The 21,584-nt window shown below is 41.1% G+C and overlaps 1 protein-coding gene and 1 non-coding gene across 2 annotated transcripts in view; one reads left to right on the forward strand and one right to left on the reverse strand.

Annotated features, from left to right (window-relative positions):
- The window catches only part of LOC149451389 (phospholipid-transporting ATPase IC-like), a 162,168-nt gene that overhangs the window by 8,591 nt on the left and 131,993 nt on the right, over positions 1–21,584 (forward strand). The window contains exons 2-5 of the mRNA XM_089690727.1: positions 3,008–3,072; positions 8,322–8,413; positions 16,758–16,871; positions 20,425–20,523. Of these exons, the coding sequence (XP_089546853.1) occupies positions 3,018–3,072; positions 8,322–8,413; positions 16,758–16,871; positions 20,425–20,523 (360 nt within the window). The 5' untranslated portion in view covers positions 3,008–3,017. The remainder of the gene's footprint in view (positions 1–3,007; positions 3,073–8,321; positions 8,414–16,757; positions 16,872–20,424; positions 20,524–21,584) is intronic.
- On the reverse strand, positions 5,499–5,605 carry LOC149451390 (U6 spliceosomal RNA). Its single transcript, XR_016315037.1, has one exon. It is a non-coding gene; the product is annotated as a U6 spliceosomal RNA (small nuclear RNA).

Genomic DNA, 21,584 nt, shown 5'->3' on the forward strand with positions numbered 1-21,584 from the left:
AGGGAGAGTAGCAACAGTGCTAAACTTTCTCCATTTGTAGACAGTCTGTCTTACCGTGGACACATGAACATCAAGGCTTTTGCAGATACTTTTGTAACCCTTTCCAGCTTCATGCAAGTCAACAATTCTTGATCGTAGGTCTTCTGAGAGCTCTTTTCTGCGAGGCATGGTTCACATCAGACAGTGCTTCTTGAAACCAGTAAACCCAAAACAGGTGTGTGTTTTTTAAGGGCAGGACAGCTGTCAGCAACACATCCAATATCATCACACTGATTGGAGTCAAGGTTGGCTCACTCCTGGCTCCAATTAGCTCTGGGAGAAGTCATTAAGCTAGGGCCTCACATACTTTTTCCTCCCTGCACTGTGAATGTTTACATGTTATGTGCAATTAAACCATAGCAACATCTAATGTTTGTGTAGTATTATGTTCAGCAGACTGTGTTCTTCTATTGTTGTGACTTAGATGACGTTCAGAGCACATTTTATGCCCAATTCATGCAAAACTCCACGTAATCCCAAGGGGTTCACATACTTTTTCTGGCAACTGTATCTCTTCAGGGAAGCCTACCCTGCCCTCAGCTAATTACTGAACTCCTCCACTCTTCCTACCACTCCATCCCCTACAGCTATTTCCTCCTGTACCACCATCCCCTCCCTCCTAGATTGTAAGCTCCAAGGAGCAGGGCCCTCGAACCCCTTGTGTATTGAATTGTATTGTTACTGTACTGTCTCGTGTACTGTCTCTCATTATAATGTTATTATGTACAGCTCTGAGCAAACTGTTGGCGCTATATAAATCCTGTATAATAATAATAAGCATTGTGCATACTGTTGGCACAATATAAATCTTGTATTATAATAATAGTAATAATAAGAGTTTACATGAAAACATTTGTGACTTTTTTCTTTCACAATGGCAAGGGAGAAATGGCTTAGGGGCAGAGGGACAGTTGACCTCCCAGACCATTGCAAATAGAATACTGTATATTTGGTTGGTGGCCCTGACTTGAGATACTTCACTATTCAGACATCAGTCAGAGTTGGACCTGCAAACACTGATGCATGCTAGTACTATATAGTTATATGCTCCTGTTCAGACATGTAGTCACAGCATCTGGAAAAGGGACGTCTTCCACCACCAATTTCCTTTCCAGCTCTGGAATTTCAGTTGAGTAAAGGAGACGTGTAAAGGAATTTAATGTTGGAAGATGTAAAGAGTTGTAATCCATGTTCTTTAAGATCAATCCACCATACTCACCAAATGAATGTAGTACCATGGCACAATTTGCATGGCACAGAGAAGCCTCTTCCTAGTATAAAAGGGCCAGTTTGCTGTTTGCTTCCCAAGCCAAAGCTTCCTCATACAGCTACAGATGCATAGTACTGGATGTTAACTAGTGTAGTTACTAGTGTAAAGCTGGCCACTTACTAAGATTTCTCTCACATGGCAGAACAAAATAAATCTATTGGGATTATCCCATCCACACAGAACAATGTGAATGTAGGAATATCCCCTGCTGGCTATTTTATTCTGATAGTGGGCACCCCAAGCACATCTGGGCAGATGCAGCCATTTGGTCAGCAATTTCCCTCCAGCTGCTTTGATTTTCAGATCAAAGGATGTCGGTCAGTAGAGTGCCAACAGGGCCACCCAATGATCAAATTTTGCATAGTACATTTTGTATGGAGATGTACACATCAGACCAAAAAAGGGATAACTGAGACTGCATTAGGGACAGAATGATGTGGTCTTAAAAAGGAGACAGTCCTTCCAAATAAGGTTTATATAGTTCATACCACCCTTAAAGTGTAAGTTCACTTTTTCAGAAAAAATGAAAAGGTGAACTAACATTGTACACCTTTGGCCCCACTGTACTTACCTTGTGGGTGATGAGCTGTCAGTGCACACGCAGCTGGTAGAGTGATCTGGGGACTTGAATTCCCTGTCTTCTGCCTCTTCTTTCCACAGCACTTCTGGGACAATCAGAGTGATTCTGATGGCTCAGCACTAGGATAAAACATTGATCTAATTTGTCCAAGAAGCACTGCGAAAAGAAAAGGAAGAAAAGTATCAATTAATATTCCAATAGGTGATAAAACATCCTTCCTTTACCCCCACCCGCAACAAACATTGCTTATATCTCAACATACAAATGACATCTGTTCATCTATTCCATGTCGATTGCATTTCTTTTTCATTGCATCTGAGTCCTTCCTTGCCATATACATATGTTGTTTGATTGCCTCATTTTCTTTATTTTGCCAGCTGTTATGCAGTGTTAACCGGCACAGTGGAGGGTATCAGTATGATGGGGGACATGCATGTTGTTGCCTGTCCTAAAGCTAAAGTGATACACAAACATACAGTATGCTTTTAGTAGTGTGTGTATATATATATATATATATATATATATATATATATAAATAATTATACAGGATTTATATAGCACCGACAGTTTGCGCATCACTTTACAAAATGAAGGTAGACATTACAGTTACAATACAATTTGGTACAAGAGGAAACAGAGGGCCCTGCTCGTTAGAGCTTACAATCTAGGAGGAAGAGTTGAGTGATACAAAAAGGTAATAGCTTTGGGGGATGAGCTGATGGAGGAAATAAAAGGCAGATTACTAGTTAGAAGCAGAATAGGCTTCTTTAAAGAGAAGGGTTTTCAGGGACTGCCTAAAGGTGGATAGATTAGGAGATAGCCAGAGAGATTGGGGTAGAAAGTTCAATAGGATGGGAGAAGCTCAGGAGAAGTCCTGCAGATGAGCATGATGTGCTCAAATATATAAACACACATACACACACACACACACCCATTTATGTTTATTTTAACAGATTAGAATTTCAATGAAGCATACTTTAAAACATTTACTAATCTTTGGTATGGATTTTCTTTTTAACAACTGCCTGAAGCATACACTGAAATTTAACTGTACACGCTCAGAGCCTTGATTCATACTGATTTTAAAAGTTTATTTTGTATGAATTTATATCTTTTAGAAAGAGTACAATGGATGCGACAATCAAGTCAAGAGATCCACTAAATGACAAACTAAATGACAAAGGTATTGTAAAGCATTGTAAAGGATATATATATATTTTTTTTCTTTTTAACCTCCCTAACGGTATTCCCAAGTGTAGCTCGGGGTAAAATGTCAGTGCCAAAAGCAGTAACCCCAAGCTACACATTGGCTTACCATGCGGCGCTGCATAGGGAGTCCCTGCAGCACTCACCTTGTCCTTCGCTCCCGCGATGTGTCCCCTGCAGCATCCCCGGCCATCTCCTCCGGCCGATGCTGGCATCCGGCTTCTGTGTTCCGGTCCCTGTGACGTCGGGACGTACGGGCGCCGCCGGCGGCGGGAAATTTAAAAATTTTTAAAAATGTCATTTTTTTCAAAACACATTTTTCATAGTAAAACATTGCTATTTCAACCCATTTCACATACTTTTTCTCTCTAGTGCTTTGTCCTGTGCCCTGCCTGCATTTTTTCTGTTCTTTCTGCCTGGAAACTGAGAAACGTCCATGGCGTCCAAAAAGCGTCCCTTTAGGTCAAAAGCGGGTTTAGATCAGCTAGAGAACAGCGATAGTAAATTAGAACCACTTGCAGAATTGAGTGATAATGATTCGTGGGGGAAATTCGTCATCAGACACTGAAAACGATTTTGCGACTTTGCTCAGCAATGTGCGAACTTGGCGCTATATTTCAAATTTCAGTGTTTTAGGTTTGATTGTATTATTGAATTAAATGTATTATTATTATATTATTATTTTTTATGATTATTTATTAAATTATAATTTATGATTTCGTGTTTCAAATTTTATCCTACCCAGGATGTTTAATAGACTCTTGTTCGGACAGATTTCAGTGAGTTATTCCTAAAAATTACAGGTCTACAATAAAAAAAAACTACATATTTCCATGCAAAATAATGGTACCGCTTTCAGCACCAAAAATCTGAAATAATCATACTGCTAGGGAGGTTAAGCACAAACATGTCATACTTACCTACTCTGTTTACTGTAATGGTTTTGCTCTGTGCCCCGATCCTCCTCTTCAGGGATCCCTCTGGCTCCTCCCCTCTGCCGAGTGCCTCATAGCAAGCTGCTTGCTTTGGGGGCATTCGTGTGTGCTCATTCCTGAGCCATGCTCTGTGTCCCCATGGACACAGAGCAGATCTCAGCCCCGCCTTCTGCACCCTCCTCACAGGCTGTGATTAACAGCAGCAGGAGCTAATGGCTCCCACTGCTGTCTCTGAGCCAATGAGGTTGGAGAGACAGAGACGAGAGATCTGAGAGAGCCGCTGTTCTCGTGCACATTGCTGGATCAAGATTGGGCTCAGACAAATATAAGCGGAGCTGGGGGGAGAAGCTGCACACAGAAGAGAAAATGCATTAGGTAAAACAATTTCTACCTTTAGAACAGCTTTCACAATATCTAAAGCCAAAACTCTTTGTTTCATTTATACAGAGTAAAGACTGGTAAAAAAAACAAAGTTTTTTTTGTTTATGTCCCATTGCAGAGTTTTCCTTCACTTCCTGAATTAAGACATAACAGGAAGTGAGAGCAGATCTCACACCTGAGTAAGTGCCCAATTGAATGATATATATTTTTTAATGATTTTCTTTTGGGTCTTCAACCCCCCACTTATATATTATAAAGACAGACAAATACACATTTAATAAAGCTGTAGTGTATGTATTTAACATAGATTTTACATAGATTTTGTTTTGGATGTGATCACTTACCGACCACAGCTGTTGTGATCTACCAGTGAGCCTAATTAATGTGAGAATACGTGCACGTGGAAGTAAGACACTGGCACAAAATGCAGTTTGCCAACTTCCTAATTTCTACTTTATTGAGGAAATAACAGTAACATTTATAAGTCTCATGACGCAGGCGAAGCATATACGATGATTGGGTGAAAAGTCCCCTAGATTTCCTGCGTGTTCTTCCATCCGTGTTGATATCTTCCAATCATTGTCACCAAAACGACTCATTCCCTTTTATGGGGGTTGTTTACATTAAAAGATACTTTTCTTCTAATGAGTCACCTAGGGTGAGACTCCGGATGAAGGCACCATCTTTGATTATCATTGTTCCGTTGCCCTATATCTGATTGTTTTCTTAAGAGAGTAAGGAATTTAGAGAGCGAGAAGCAGAGAGTAGCAAGACTATAAAATTGTCATTTTACTGATCATCTAATAGAACGTGGACTGTCTATCACAATCCACTACAGTTTACATAGCAGCTGTAAAACATCTGTGTAAAAATCTACTTTTCTTACATCCAAGTTAGCTTCCTTCATCCTTCCTTTCCCTATTGTATTGGCATTATTTATTTTTTCTAAGGACTAACCTCGGGAAATCAAATAAGGAGAGATGCATTCCTTGTATCCAAAACATGCTGTATAAAATTCATTTTTATTCAAATATTTTTTATTAAAGGTTTAAGTCATCAACAAATAACAGCTGTGTACCATGTGAGAGATAATATGGAAAGGTTCACAAATTTGTGTGTCATCCTTGCGCAGGGGCCATGCTAATCTTCTCTGTATCATTCCAATTTTAGTATATGTCCTGCTGAAGTGAGAATGTAAACTTCATTTTACCTGGCACAGTATACCTTAACCCCCTTACAACCATCCAATACATATAGGCAGCAGCAAAAGGGCTTTAACACCCACAGGCCACACATATAAGTCCCTGGCCGGCCGATGTTTATGCCCTACAAGCGTGCTTACTCTGTACTCCCAGCAGAAAGACAGCTCTCGGTCTAGACCAGTGGTCGGCAAGCCGCGGCTCGCGAGCCACATGCGGCTCTTTACCCAGTCTAATGCGGCTCTTCTGTGTGCCGGGCGCCTGCTCCCCTCCCTCCTCTCGGTCGGCCGCTCCCCTGCCTCCTCTCGGTTGGCAGCCCCAAAAGTCCGCGCGGACCTTTTAATCCGGCCTGCGCATGTGGCTGTCAGGATGTGTGTAGGCGGGGCAGCGTGCCGAACGTGAGGGGAGGGGAGCTAGGCTCCTCTCACAGTCCGCCCTGAAGACCCGAACGGCGCGGGAAGACAGCGAGAGGAACGCAAAAGGTAAGTGAATTGACACGGGGGACTTGGCTTACTAGAAGGGGGGGGGGGGGAATAGTACTGTGGGGGATGAAATACTATATGAGGGATGAAATACTATATGGGGGGATGAAATACTATATGAGGGATGAAATACTATATGAGGGATGAATTACTATATGAGGGATGAATTACTATATGAGGGATGAAATACTATATGGGGGGATGAAATACTATATGGGGGGATGAAATACTATATGAGGGATGAATTACTATATGAGGGATGAAATACTATATGGGGGGATGAAATACTATATGAGGGATGAAATACTATATGGGGGATGAATTACTATATGAGGGATGAATTACTTTATGAGGGATGAAATACTATATGGGGGGATGAAATACTATATGAGGGATGAAATACTATATGAGGGATGAAATACTATATGGGGGGATGAAATACTATATGAGGGATGAATTACTATATGAGGGATGAAATACTATATGGGGGGATGAAATACTATATGAGGGATGAAATACTATATGGGGGGATGAAATACTATATGAGGGATGAAATACTATATGGGGGGATGAAATACTATATGAGGGATGAAATACTATATGAGGGATGAATTACTATATGGGGGATGAAATACTATATGAGGGATGAATTACTATATGAGGGATGAAATACTATATGGGGGATGAAATACTATACGGGGGATGAAATACTATACGAGGGATGAAATACTATACGGGGGATGAATTGCTATGGGGGATGAATTACTATATGGGGGATGAATTACTATGGGGGATGAATTACTATATGGGGGATGAATTACTATGGGGGATGAATTACTATGGGGGATGAATTACACTATGGGGGATGAATTACACTACGGGGGATGAATTACTATATGGGGGATGAATTACTATGGGGGATGAATTACTATATGGGAGATGTATTTTCAGTTTTAAAAATGTGGCTCTCAAAATAAATTTCAATCATGGTTTTGGCGAGATTTGGCTCAGTTGAAAAAAAAGGTTGCCCACCACTGGTCTAGACTAAAGATCGTAGCTGGCTGGAATGGCTTGGTCACATTACATCAATTTTTCCAAGCCCCTGGGCATTCAGAACTGCTTAAAGGGATACCTGGGAGGACAGGAAGGGGTAAAAGTGTAACTATGGCCAAATTTAAAAAATATGTCTATGATGCAATCTGCAATTTGCTTTTCTATGTCTCCTGCAAAAGTAAAGTTTTTTTACCCCGTTCATCCTACCATGACAGTAACGTTCGATTATCAATGCTCTCTGTAGAGGAAAGGTTTACAGATCCCCCTTCTAATCAGACTGGATATGACCTGCGTATTAGGGATTTAAGGGTAGGTTTTGTGTCGTCTATATCTCCCTTTCCTCTGAAGCCCGATTCCTAGCTTAGGCCAGAATGGTGGTGGGGGATTGGGTCACTGGAAAAAGTAAAAAAAAAAAAAAAACCCCCAGCAGAAAAAAGGTTACTATTGTAAGGGGGAAAGGGGGAGCCTGCAGCACCGATCGAGCAGGGAAAATACAACAAGGTAGTTGTACAAAAGTTGATCAGTGGATGTAAAGTCCATTCATTCCAAAATCAATTGGTAAAAGCAAATTATATTTTTAAGTACTTTCAAATGACATTTGTCAACTCATTGAATGTACTGATAATTTTTTCTACAAATGTTCGTATGAACACTTGTTCAAAAATCTCCTAGTGTTTTCACAGCTTTAGTGACAGTGTGAGTAGAGAAGAGGAGAGAAAAATGAGAGATGTTACAAGAGCCCTGGGAGTGTAAAGATGGATGGGTGCGCAAAACTTCCAACACTGCTTGTAGAAAAGTGTAGGTGATTGTCTGCAAAGATTATCTAGGAGCTGAAATACAAGGAGAAGAGAAAAGATAGAAGGAGCATATGTGGAGATATCTGTACCAAGTGATCCTCACTTAATAGTGAGAGTGGCGTATGAGCAGTTCTTCCCTGCTCCTCATAAGATGAATATATTGGACTCATTGCAGGGAGATTTTCAAACACCTCGATCCACTAGAGAACACCTCTATCTAGCAAACACCATTCACTGTCCAAAAATGGACTAATACTCCAAGGAACTTCCTGTGCACTTATCAGTCTATTTATGGCTTGCCTTAGCTTTCAAATGACAATATGCATGTTCTTCTGTATGTTAACAAATCTCCTACTGTATATTTTTGTTAAATTTCCAGAGTACGTTTGGAAAGTTAAAGCCAATGACAGAAGTTACCAACAGAAAATCAAGAAGACAAGCTTCCTTTGTTTTTGGAAGAAGAAATATGTGGTAAATTTCTATTTTATTCACTTTCTAAACAGCATTGCTTCCTTTATTCTTTTAGATGATTGTACGATATAGACTGTTACCAAAAGTATTGGTATGCCTGCCTTTACATGCGCATGAACTTTAATGGCATCCCAGTCTTAGTCTGTAGGGTTCCATATTGAGTTGACCCACCCCTTGCAGCTATAACAGCTTCAACTCTTCTGGGAAGGCTGTTCACAAGGTTTAGGAGTGTGTCTATAGGAATGTTTGACCATTCTTCCAGCAGCGCATTTGTGAGGTCAGGGACTGATGTCGGACAAGAAGGCCTGGCTTGCAGTCTCCACTCTAATTCATCCCAAAAGTGTTCTATCGGGTTGAGGTCTGGACTCTGTGCAGGCCAGTCAAGTTCCTCCACCCCAAACTTGCTCATCCATATCTTTATAGACCTTGCTTTGTGCACTGGTGCACAGTCATGTTGGAACAGGAAGGGATCATCCCTAAACTGTTCCCACAAAGTTGGGAACATGAAATTCTCCAAATCTGTCTTAATACCTGAAGAAAGCTTGAAAGCTCTAAAAGATTTTATTCTCTAATATTTTAGTTAACTACTAAAAGTTATCACTTCAGCATTTTTTTTTGCTTTCTCTACATATGTGAAAAAACAACCCATATGCAACGTGTATCTTGGTGAACTGAAAATGTTTAGGAAAAAATGAGCATTATTAAAGTAATGGAGTTAAAATGACCGATCCATTGCAAGTTATGTTGTTACCCTGCTACATTCCTTAAGGCACCAGAGTAACTCACATATGATAGCCAGGGTTAATACAGAGAAGAATGTCATGTAAGAGGCACCTGTGGAGTCACTTTTCACCCCACAGCAGATTTCCTTTAAGCTTGATGTGTGAGCAGCTTCATTTATATGAACTTTTTGCCTCAAGTTAGAGTAGATCTAAATTCAATCATTCAATCTTATGCAAGCTTTATGTTGATGTAATGTCAAATTAGTTTTGAATAATTTGAAAAAAGGCAGCTTTTATTAAAAGAATACTTTTTGATCCTGCTATAAATGGTCTTTGTTCAGAGACATCTATTATGAAGTGAAAACTGTCTTCCAACTGTGCCCCTGTGTTGTCACCTTATCACATGCAAGTGTGATATTGTAGGTGATACATATTGCACAAACATGGTCCAACGTTGTCTCTATTGAGAAAAATGGTCTAGAGCAATGAAGCGTATTACAAGCATTTTACAGCTTCAGGTGTTTTCGTTTAGCCGATAGAAAACACAAGGGGGAGGAGAGGGGGAGGAAATTAGTGGTGGAAAGCTGCTGTTTGAGCAGAGAACTAGTGATAAAATGTTCGTAAAACACTCAAGTCAAACATTTTCAGGCGTTTCTATTGAAGTCTATGAGGCCAAAAAATGCTTGTACTTTTTTTTTCAAGTGACAGGCGTTTTGCTTCAGGCAATAGAATGCTCATATGGGCCATTGAAATGAATTAGATTTGGCTTGTTGAGTGTTTTAGAGCTAAAAGCTTCAACCAGAAAATCGCTCTGGTGTGAATGCAGCTTTCAGAGAGCCTTTGCCATCACCATTGTGATTTTTCAGTAACAAAGTATTCAAAAAACTTATTAATGAGGTCTCACAGCTATTGATGTAAATAATAGTATCCTAAAATGGACCCCAAACACCCTAAGACCTCATCCACACTGGACTTTGTTTACCACTGTTCCAAGGACGTCTGGTGTTTTTCTTTTCTGCCTCTAAATGCCTCTGCATGTTGACCTAGGCCGGTTCATGCACACATAGGCTTTTAGAGGCAGGGGAGTTTAGAGGCAGGTAAAAAACCCTTTGCCAGTGCATACAGGAGCATTGGTGTTTTAGCAGATAAAAACGTGTCTCAATGTATTTTAACACTAGGTGTATTTAGCGCTTAGATTTTTCTGGCCAATGAAATGAATTAACGCCCAAACACTTGACACACATATATGCCTAAACACGTTACACACTTGTACAAGTGTCAAGCATTTTTTTTGCCAAAATGCAGCTGCCAGGAGGAAAGATGCCTAGGGGAGACAGAAAAATGACCTGTCTGCATGAGGCCTATTAAAAAATAACAGCACCGAAAAAGCTCTAGGTTTCAACATTACTGAAAATATAGTAAATAGACTAAATTTTGGAAGTCCTGCAAACCACACCAAAGGAGTTTTGTGGGAAAACCTGCTGTCAGAAACAGGTAGAGAGCAACTCATGGGGCCCCCGGGCAATAGGAAATAATGGGGCCCATGTGTCCTCTCCCACACTCAAACCACACCCAAAAAAACCTATGAAAGGTACCAGGGGCATCTCATGGGGCCCCCTACTGATCCCAGGCCCTCGGGCAGTGCCCGAGTGACTAAATGGTCAGTATACCCCTGGTAGAGAGTTTAGTTTAGGGTAATTTTCTTCCCACCATGAAGACATGGTTTAAGCAAGGGCAGAGAAGAAGTTAGGGGGAATAGGAGTACTTTCCCTTGATAGAATACCCACTTTTCCATGCACAGGGTACAGGGGATAGGAGTTAAATTAGTGGGGGTCCCCCACTAGCTTAGGCAGTAGTATTTTGGCTTGGCCCCTGTGAGTAAGACCTTTAGGGGCCCATGTTCTATTTTACTTTATTCCTCTGGACATTTGAATCACTATGGCTAAATGTTTCCTCAAACCTGGTTGGATAAAAGAAAAAAAAAATGTTTTTTTTCAGAACCACCATTACTTCTGGTAAAGTTTGTAACAATGTTACAAAAAAAGTTACATTAACTAAAAGTGCATTATTTTAAAGTGGTAGCAAACTATCTGTACTAACTTGTACCTACAGGTAAGCTTACAATCAGGCTTACCTGTAGGTACAATGAATATCTTCTATATGTACACCGTTTAGGAGATACTATATGCACATCAGCAATAGCTGATGACGTCACCAGCGCATGCACAGAGTATGCCGCGGAATGCAGAGCACCATGCACATGCACGGGAGTGAAGTCATTGCGGACCCAGGCCATTCAAACGGTTGGAGACCGCGATCCTGGAAGGAAGACCGAGTAAAGATGGAAGCCCTGTCAGCAGTGACAACCCACCATTGGAGGGCTTCGTTTGAAAGGTAAGTATTTCATAATGTGCTAGTATGCAGTGCACATTATGGCAAAAATCTATAGGGGCTCAATTTTTTTTTTCTAGCTTGGCGGTTTACTACTACTTTAACAGTGGTATACATTTACACAAATAAAAGTTCCTCCTTTGCAGTGGGGCTTTGCCCTTGCTGCAGGAGCTAAGCAGTTAGTAGGGGAGTACATTTTAGTTTCCCAGATTTCATCTCCAATTTCAATGTATGCCAATCAAATTGAGGGGTTATGAGAGCAGGGTTTTTGGAAGTCATTTCCAGCTCTCCTGCACTATATGCAGTGTCTTGCACAGGTAATAAACATAGCAAGCAGCGCTCTGTCAAAACCAAATGAAAACTAGTGCAATAATCCTACTAATATGAATACAACCTAACATTTGATTATTTATTTTTTTATAGATGTATAAAATGAGTAGGATTTTTTCTATAGTTTTCATTTTCATTTGGTTTGACAAAGCCCCGCTTACTATATTTATTACACATAGATACTGATGTATCCACTAATGGATGCTGATAATGTTCCCTCCCCCTCGTGCACTCCTACATGACTTTTCCATCAAGATCAATACTACAACTATCAGACTCTACCCTTAAGCCAGGATACTAGGTGTAATCCTAGACTCTGACCTATCCTTTTGGCCCCAAATCCAATCACTGTCAAAAGCCTGTAGACTTCACCTCCATAACATCTCTAAAATTCACCCCTTTTTAACCAATGAAACCGCTAAGCTACTCGTTCACTCCCTTGTTATCACTCACCTTAACTTTTGAAATCCCCTTCTCATAGGCCTACCTCTCTGTAGGCTATCCCCTCTTTAGTGTATCATGAATGCTGCTGCCAGGATCATCTACCTTACCAACCACTCAGTGTCTGCCACCCCTCTATGCCAGTCTCTCTACTGGCTTCCGTTTGCCCAACAAATTAAATTCAACAGCATACAAAGTCATCAACAACTCTGTCCCAAGCTACATCACCAATCTTGTTTCCAAATATCACCCAAACCGTCCTTTCCACTCCTCTCATGGCCTCCAGCTCTCAGGCTCCCTTGTCTCCGACTCCCATGCTCATCTTTAGGGCTTTGCCAGAGTCTATCCCATCCTCCGGAACTCTCTAACTCAATCTGTCCAGCTATCCCCTACTCTGGTTGCCTTTAGGCGATCCCTGAAAACTCATCTCTTTAGGGAAGCCTGTCATGCCTCTGTTTGACATTTTTCACTTCCGTCAGCTCATCCCCCACAGTTATAACCTTTTGTACCACTAGCCCCACCCTGTTAGACAGTAAGGTCTTATGAGTAGGGCCCTCTTAATCTTCTTGTTTTGATTGTATTGTAGCCGTACTGTCTCTTTATATTGTAAAGTGTTGCACAAACTGTTGGCGTTATAAAAGTTCTGTATATTATTAATAAAAATAATAATAATAATGTGCATATAGCGAAGAGCACATTTCTGAGAAGTTGCTGGGAAGGAACTACATGCTACTCCATGGCTCTGGTAACACTAATATTTTGTTTTAGTGTCTTGCACAGACACAGCAGAGTGGACGGAGCAGATCACTCCATTAGAGGACGGAGCAGATCACTCCATTAGAGGACGGAGCAGATCACTCCATTAGAGGACGGAGCAGATCACTCCATTAGAGGACGGAGCAGATCACTCCCTTATAATAATGGGCCCTGTGACCCTTTTGTCAGTTAGGAGCAGAAACTGCTTTGTATTGTCAGTTTAGAAAAGTGGTGCAGACGTTTTTGCTTTGTTAACTACTTCAATGTGTATGTAAGCTTGAAACAGTTGGCCTGGTGACTTTAATGAAGAAGAACCAAGGAAAGGCCAGACATTCCAGGTCAGCAACTAGCAGGCATGGATGGCAGGCAGAAGAGTAGTCAGGAGTCAGGCCATCATTGGTAACAGCAAGGCAGATGAGCAGAAGAAACAGGCAGAAGTGAAGTCCAAAGGCAAGCCAGGGCTCATTGCAGGCAAAGTCAGGAGCAGATCAGGTCAGATACAGGAACAGATGCACAGATGCTTAGGGAACATAATAGACCAAAAGGCACTGACACAAGGAACTAACGTAGGTTAAATAGCCCACCTGAAGCTGATGCACCCTTGCGCGCGCCTGTGTGTGCATTTGCCCACCTGCTACGCAACCACAAACAGGGCTTCCAGGAATCATGTATGCTCCTTCCCTGACAATAACATAGTAGAGTGTACTAAAGCATGTCTTGTAGTTTTCTAGGAAGATTATTTTAAAAAAATTAAAATATGACAAAATACCAACGGATCTTTATCATCATCAATAAATCCAATTCCAGCACTATATATGTTCATAATATATTCATGTTTGCACCATTTGTTACAAGGACCTGACAGTAAAATTATGGTCAAACATCAAATAACTGTTTTGTCAAATTAATCCTAGCAATTGCACAATGAATAGACGTTTTGATGACTCAGTATCAGGGGCGGACTGACAACTCATGGGGCCCCCGGGCAAAGGGGGGTCATGGGGCCCCTGTGTCCTTGCCCAAACTCAAAAAAGCCTATGAAAAGGGTACCAGGGGCATCTCATGGGGCCCCCTACTGATCCCAGGCCCTCAGGCAGTGCCCGAGTTTCCAAATGGTCAGTCCGCCCCTGCTCAGTATGACATATGACCAGAAGAGTATTTTCACATTGTGTAATAGGCTGAGCCCTTAATCAGTGGATCAACTGAAACTTATAAATATTTATTCTGATATTTAGAGATGTACTGATCCCAAAGACAGGCCTAATTGAAGTGATTGCATATTCCCGTGGTGGAGAGATATGAGAGGAGCTGTTCCAATGTGCTGTGAGGGTCCGGTTTGTGAAGTCTGGAGTGCTTTTCCTGTGTGCTGATTGTGTACCAGTGGAGCCTCTTATCCCCGCCTGAGCCCTGATGTTCACAAATCCTTATCACAGAAGTCACATGCACGGAGATTTACAGATCACTCTTGGACTCATATGTTTAGTTACATTCATTTCCTTTCCGGATGCATTCATCATGTATTAATTAGTTCATTACCTTTATGTGGAATATTTCACCATTGCCACTATTGAATTATCAAAAATGCAAATTAATGAAATACTTGTGAGCCACTAGAAGTTTTCTTACTTATAAAGCAATAAATTCAGTGTATGAAAATACTAATAATATTGAATTTATGAATAAAGTGAACGACTAATAAATCAATTGACGTGCTTGATTAAATAAATAATGGATGGGGAGTAAAACTACATCCCCCAGAGGAAGCTACGAGTCCCTGTAGCGTAACGCGTAGGGGAGGGGCGGTGACGTCATCACGCATCCACAGAGGAAACGGCGAGTATAGCGAGTGAACACACACACACCTGCAGGGCTGTTTGCAGGAGGACCTGGATTTATTTACACAAAAGCGTTACTTTTGCTGATAACATGTGAGTGGGAGATCAGAAGCTCATTAAACATTTTTACTCAGGATAAGACACTATGTTTCTTTTTCCCTTTTCTATGTATGTATCGTTCATGGAGGAATAAGCCAAGCAAATAGAGGAGAAAGTCCTAATTGAGAAAAGCTGAATTGAGGAGAAAGGAGAGGAGGAAGGAGAGAGAGGTTCATGTCATGAACATAGACTTACCACGCCAATCAGATTGATTCACATTACCATCTCAATTCGTATGAACTGAACTATTTTTTATATTTTCATTATATATCATTATATATTTTTTCACTTTTGAATAGTTTTTCAGGCACGCAGTTTTTTTGCATTGATTTACAAATATTAATGAAATTTTTTTGATTCACTTCAATTATGGATTCAAGTATTATGCAATTATGAATTTAAGTATTATGGATATAGATTATTATTGAATTTTTAGTTATATACAATATTTATTTATTTATTTAGAGCACTTAGATTTATTAATTTTGGAGCGCGGTACAATATAGATATATGAAATCACTATTGAATTATCCATTCACTTATATTCTCGTCAATTTTTGACAACACACTCCATATTTGCTGTGATCACTTTTAGCGCAAGCACTTTGCGCCTCACTGTATGTGCATTTGTCACTCTAACAAATATTACAACATGTAATGCATACAGTACCATATTTAGGGTGTACTCATACTGAGGCCTGTTTAACTGAACTGTGGCCGAGTTTGAGTCTCCCCCCTCCCCACTGCCATGCTATTTTGCACACACAGTGAATTGAAAGGAAGTGTTCCTGGGAACATTTGCAAGTGTTATCGGACACTGCTAACCAGACCAGAGATCCCTGTTTGATTACATATTTGTATATGGTGAGAACTGTGCTCCAGCACGGTTTGCACTCATACTGCAGCAAAACATATCAGATCGAACCACTCTGAGGCTACCTATTCCAAGTAGTACCAGGCGCGATATGATTAACTAACATGGTTCACAGCACTCACACATACTGTTAGTACGATTCTGCAACTAAAAAGGTAGAGAAATACTGCCATAGTCATCAGGTTGTTTGCTTCATTTTCCAGCCAAGTAGAACTCACTGAACCTTAGCTTGTACAATGATGAGTCATGAAAATGTAAAACTATTTGTGTTGCAGACATTTTAACATACTAACTACACAAACAAACCAGCCCAGGAGGCCAACCAGCGCCTAGGACAAGTTAAAAGTGCTAGTGTGAGTGCACCCTTATGCTATGGCTGAACTTGGACTGGTTTAGATGTACTGTGCTCAAGTTCAATTTTCTTTGCTTCCAACTCCCCCACTGGTTTGCACTTACACAGGTTTGTAAGAAAGTCTTCTCAGGCACACTTCCTTGCTAACCAGACATCCCTGTTTTGCTGCACAGTTTCCTATGGAGAGAACTGTGCTCCGATAGGGTTTGCACTCACGCTGCAGTAATCTGCTCTGCTCCACAAGTGAACCGCACCTGGGGCCACCTGTTCCCTATAGTCATGGGCTTGGTTCGATTACCAGTCCCAGGCACAGCTTTGAGCAGTCACACTACACAAAGGAACCATGAACCAAAGGGCTGAACTGCTCCTGGGATCGGGTAATAGTGCTAGTGTGAGTATACCCTATATTTCGAACATGCACACAACCTGGCAAGCACATATATATTCCATATTGCTGGGATAGCAAGAGATAAAATATAACCCTTTAAATGGAAAAACAATTTTCAAACCTCATGTTCCTTGTTTTATTTTTCTTCCCACACAGGACAATTCTATTAAAACCTCCAAGTACAATCTGCTGAATTTTATACCTCTGAATCTTTATGAGCAGTATCATCAGGCCCATGTCATTTACTTTACATTGGTGATTCTTTTACAGGTAAGCCCAAGGATTCCACTACTGAAAAAAGTCTCACATTTGAAGTAATAATAAGCCTAAGCTTGTTTCTTGGCTGGCTATATTCTACGTGACCCAACAATGCAACCAATTCATGTGCTAGTTGTGATAATTACATAGTGTTGGTCATACAGTACATATCTAAATCCAAAAACAAGCACTGAGAGCACATTCACAAAGGTGCATTGTGGCATAAAAGCAATTTAAGACAGCACATAGCAACCCACAAACTCTATATGCCATGTGTTTTGGTGCCATTCATTAGGAAGGGCATCCCAACGTATTGTGAAGTAAAGCTCAATGCACTGTACCACACTACAACATATGTACTATATGTTGTTTTGTGATGCATTGTTAAAAAGGGTTATGCACATTTTTTCATCTGTTCTGGTGGGTTGGCAACCCATTCATAATAATTGGGCTGCCTTAATGCAATGCACAATAACACAGGCCATAACGTGCATTAATATGTGTGCATTAATGCACAGCAACAAAATGTGAAATTTGAAATCAAAGTGTAAATGGACACCTAATATAGTGCAGCTTACCAGTCCTTAGACGTGGTAACTGCTTTAGTTTTCTTTTTTAAGACTTCTTTCCCCTATATTTTCACCTGGTAATCCTACAAATAACACACCACTTGCCCCTTCATGGCTACACAAACTCAATCCATTGTATCTATTGGAGAACAAAGGATTGGATATCACACGTGTCTGCCTTTGTTCATCTTCATTACATGGTGGTTGCTGGGATTAGAAAATAAAAAAAAGTGATAAGTCATTTCTATGTAAATTAACATGTATTTTCTGTACCTGCTGAAAATGTTCTGCAAACTAAGGCAGCTGCCACATCTAAGGACTGGCAAGCTGCAATATATTTAATTTGTGTTCTTCAGAACAGGTATACTTTAACCCATAAAAAAACAGTTCATACTACTAGTTATCCTAGCTAGAGCCAGGGAGTGAAAGCAATGTTAAACCCAAAACCAAAAATGTTATATATTGTAGCTTACCAGTCATTAAATGTGATGGTTGCATTGGCTTTCTTTCTTAGGCCTTTTCCCTCTTTTTTTTTCACCTGGTGATCTGGTCAGCAGTATACAACCTGTATTACAATGCCCCCACTTTGGATGAAGGAGCACGGTGGCACCTTTGGACAGCCGCAGTGTCAGTCTAAGGAGGAGGGAGTGTTAGATGGACTAGCAGATTTAGATACATTTGAAATTATGAATGTTAAAATATTCTGATTTCCAAATTACTAAGGATAAATGCCTTTGGCTAACTTATTGGAATAGTCAGAAGCATATTTTATTTTTTGATACAGTGGGGAAGGGTTAGACCTTCTGGAAGGTTCATATTGCTGTGTCCTCTCAATTTGTCCTGGTGACCAATGTCACTGAGAGTGAAAGTTAGTGGAAATCTTAAATTTCAAAGTTGATATAAGAGCAAGAGGGTGTAGGCAGGTGCAGGGGTGAACTGACAACTCATGGGGCCCCTGTGTCCTTGCCCAAACTCAAAAAAGCCTATGAAAAAGGTACCAGGGGCATCTCATGGGGCCCCCTACTGACCCCGGGCCCTCGGGCAGTGCCCGAGTTTCCAAATGGTCAGTCTGCCCCTGGGCAGGAGCAGTTTAATTTCCCTATTGGTGCTGTATTGCTGACGCTGCACTGAGGTAATGGAGGATGTGAAAAGCCGAAACAGAACATAGAAAGTGATGGAAGAAAAAAGACCAAGTGGTCCATCGAGTCTGCCCTTTTTTTTCCTTTCTGCGTTTTGTATTTTTTTTTTAGTTTTTGAATTTATTTCAGTAAATCGTTGTGTAGATCTATGCTATAGCATAGCAGCATGTGCAGAACAAATGACCGGTATATGTCATGACCAGGGGCGGACTGACCGTTTGGAAACTCGGGCACTGCCCGAGGGCCCGAGGTCAGTAGGGGGCCCCATGAGATGCCCCTGGAACCTTTTTCATAGGCTTTTTTGAGTTTGGGCAAGGACACAGGTACCGCATGATCCCCTATTGCCCGGGGGCCCCATGAGTTGTCAGTCCGCCCCTGGTCATGACAGATGCTAAATTGATTGCTTCATATTGCTTGATGACTTCTATACGATTCATAATTAAGAACGGAGGCAGCGTGACGTCACGCTGGTCTCAGAAAGCACCAGACGGCCATCATACTGCTTACTGCATGCTGACACCTATTGTCCTGCGGACCTGTCATCAATCCCACATCACTGTGCGGCCAGTTAATCTTCCCTATGATATCCAAAACTTAATATTTTTTTGGCTAGAGTTACACTTAATAAATTTACCTGTTCCAACATACATACAAATTCAACTTAGTAACAAACCTACAGAGCCTATCTTTTTCTTACCCCGGGGACTGCCTGTTATTACCTACAAGTCCCTTGTACCCCTCTAGCTGCCATGACACAACCACAAAAATTCACAAATTTTACAAAATTGGCATTGAATTAACATTAGTGGAATGACTCCCTTCTGACCTGAGCACCTTCTGAAACCCTGCTGCCAGGGGCGGACTGACAACTCATGGGGCCCCTGGGCAATAGGGGATCATGGGGCCCCTGTGTCCTTGCCCCCACTCAAAAAAGCCTATAAAAAAAAAAAAAGTACCAGGGGCATTTCATGGGGCCCCCTACTGACCCCGGGTCCTCGGGCAGTGCCCGAGTGCTCGAATGGTCAGTCTGCCCCTGCCTCCTGCTGACCTCCCCCTTGAACCCCACCTGCTCCAAGCTGATGACCAATTTGGTAAGTTCCTGCAAGACTTGTTTTCTTTTAAAACTGTAGACCGCCTTGCTGGAATCAAACTCCTTTAACCCCTGTCATTCAAACCCTCCGTTTATTGCTTTTTTTCTTGTACTCTGGGCCTAACTTTTCTATAAACACTAGACCCAAACAAGCAGTTAACCATTGCAGTGTGGACACAGCCCCACTACAAGGGAGAATTTTCAAGTTTAAAATGGTTGTAAAGGTTTTTTACTTTCATGCATTCTATGCGTGCATAGTGCCCCCAGCCTTTTTAATACTTACCTGAGCCCCATCACGATCCATTGATGTACATAACAGCCTCGGCTGTCCTGGGTCTCTGCCTCCTCATTGGTTCAGACAGCTGTCAATCACAGCCAGTCAGCCCATGAGGAGAGAGAGGGGGTGGGGCCAGGCCATGGCTCCATGTGTGAATGTACATACGGAGCAGCAGGTGCCCCCATAGCAAGCTGCTTGCTGTGGGAGCACCCAACAGGAGGGAGGGGCCAGGAGAGCCTGCGGGGGACCGAAGAAGAGGAGGATCCAGGCTGCTCTGCGCAAAACCACTGCACACAGTAGGTAAGTATAACATGTTTGTTATTTAAAAAAAAAAAAAAAAGAACCCTTAGAATCGCTTTAACAGACTTTAACTTTTCAAAATAAATCTATACTGTGATATACTTGGCTGCATACCATCATGTGTTGTAAAATGGACATTTGCTGCAAAACAATGTTTTTTTTTTACTTTATATATTTACATTTTTTACAGTGCATCCCGCAGATTTCAACTCAGCCTGCGCACATCATTGTGATACCACTCATATGTATTCTGGTAGCACGAGGCCTACGAGACATAGCAGACGATATTGTAAGAAAAACATCTAATTTTGTCCTGTCACCTTCCTTTTGTGCATGTAAAAATGTAATTAGACAAACATTGCTGATGTGTATTCGTTTTTCCTTGGGAAAAGCTACAAATCCGAATAGGTAAGATGCAGACATGGAGTTAAAGTAGGGCTGCAGATAAAAATCATAATCTCATACTCAAATTTAATTTACCAAATTGATGTCCTAAATTATTCTTATAATTACAAGCATCATTTACTCACCTTTCTGATGGAGACTATAGTAAAAATAGCTGCTGCAGTTCTGCTTTTGTGGACGCTTTAATGTCCTGTAATATTAGATTGACAGCACTGTGCAATGTAGTAGACACTGGATTGGCTAACACTGCTAGCCCAACCTCAAACTGTATGAGTTCAGCTTTACAAACATTTACAGGAAAATAATATAAATACACCTTTAGGTAGTTATACTAGCTGTATTTAGAATACATTTAAGCCCTTGCAGTCTGCAGCAGGTGTCAGTGCAAAGTTAACGACAACCCAAACACAGGTCACAAACGCAGTTTGTTTGCCTACACTGGATCGCATGGTACACAAGTACCATATGATCAAGTTGCAGTTCTCTTTCAAAAGAAGAGCATGTACTACTTTTAGTGCAGTGTGGTGCAATATCAGCCCATTTTAAATGAATGAGCTGAAACCGCACTGCACAGAACTACATGTGAATTGCACAGTAACTGCACAGCGTTCCTGTGTGATTCACTTGCAGTTCCTAGTGTGAATAGGCCTTCAAAGAGACTCTGTAAAGCTTAAATCAAACAAAAGAGTGCTGGCAGGTATAACATATAACCAGAAGTCACACATATTCGTAGCAGTTTTCCCTGCTTTGCCAAATGTTGGGCCCTTTTGACAGTCAAAGCTACAGCACTTTCATAAGAAACTTGCTAAAGCTTTCCTGCTGCCTCCCTTTCTCCTATACATTGCTATTGACTGGTAAGATAGACCTTCAAAGTGATGTGGATGGTGAGAGGGTCCAGGCAAGTTCAAAGTTGCATGGAAGTGTCAGAATGGCCTCGCACTTGGT

Source organism: Staurois parvus, unplaced genomic scaffold, assembly GCF_062004578.1.
Source record: "Staurois parvus isolate SC_StPar_1 unplaced genomic scaffold, SC_StPar_1.0 ptg000541l, whole genome shotgun sequence".
NCBI classification, from domain to species: Eukaryota; Metazoa; Chordata; class Amphibia; order Anura; family Ranidae; genus Staurois; species Staurois parvus.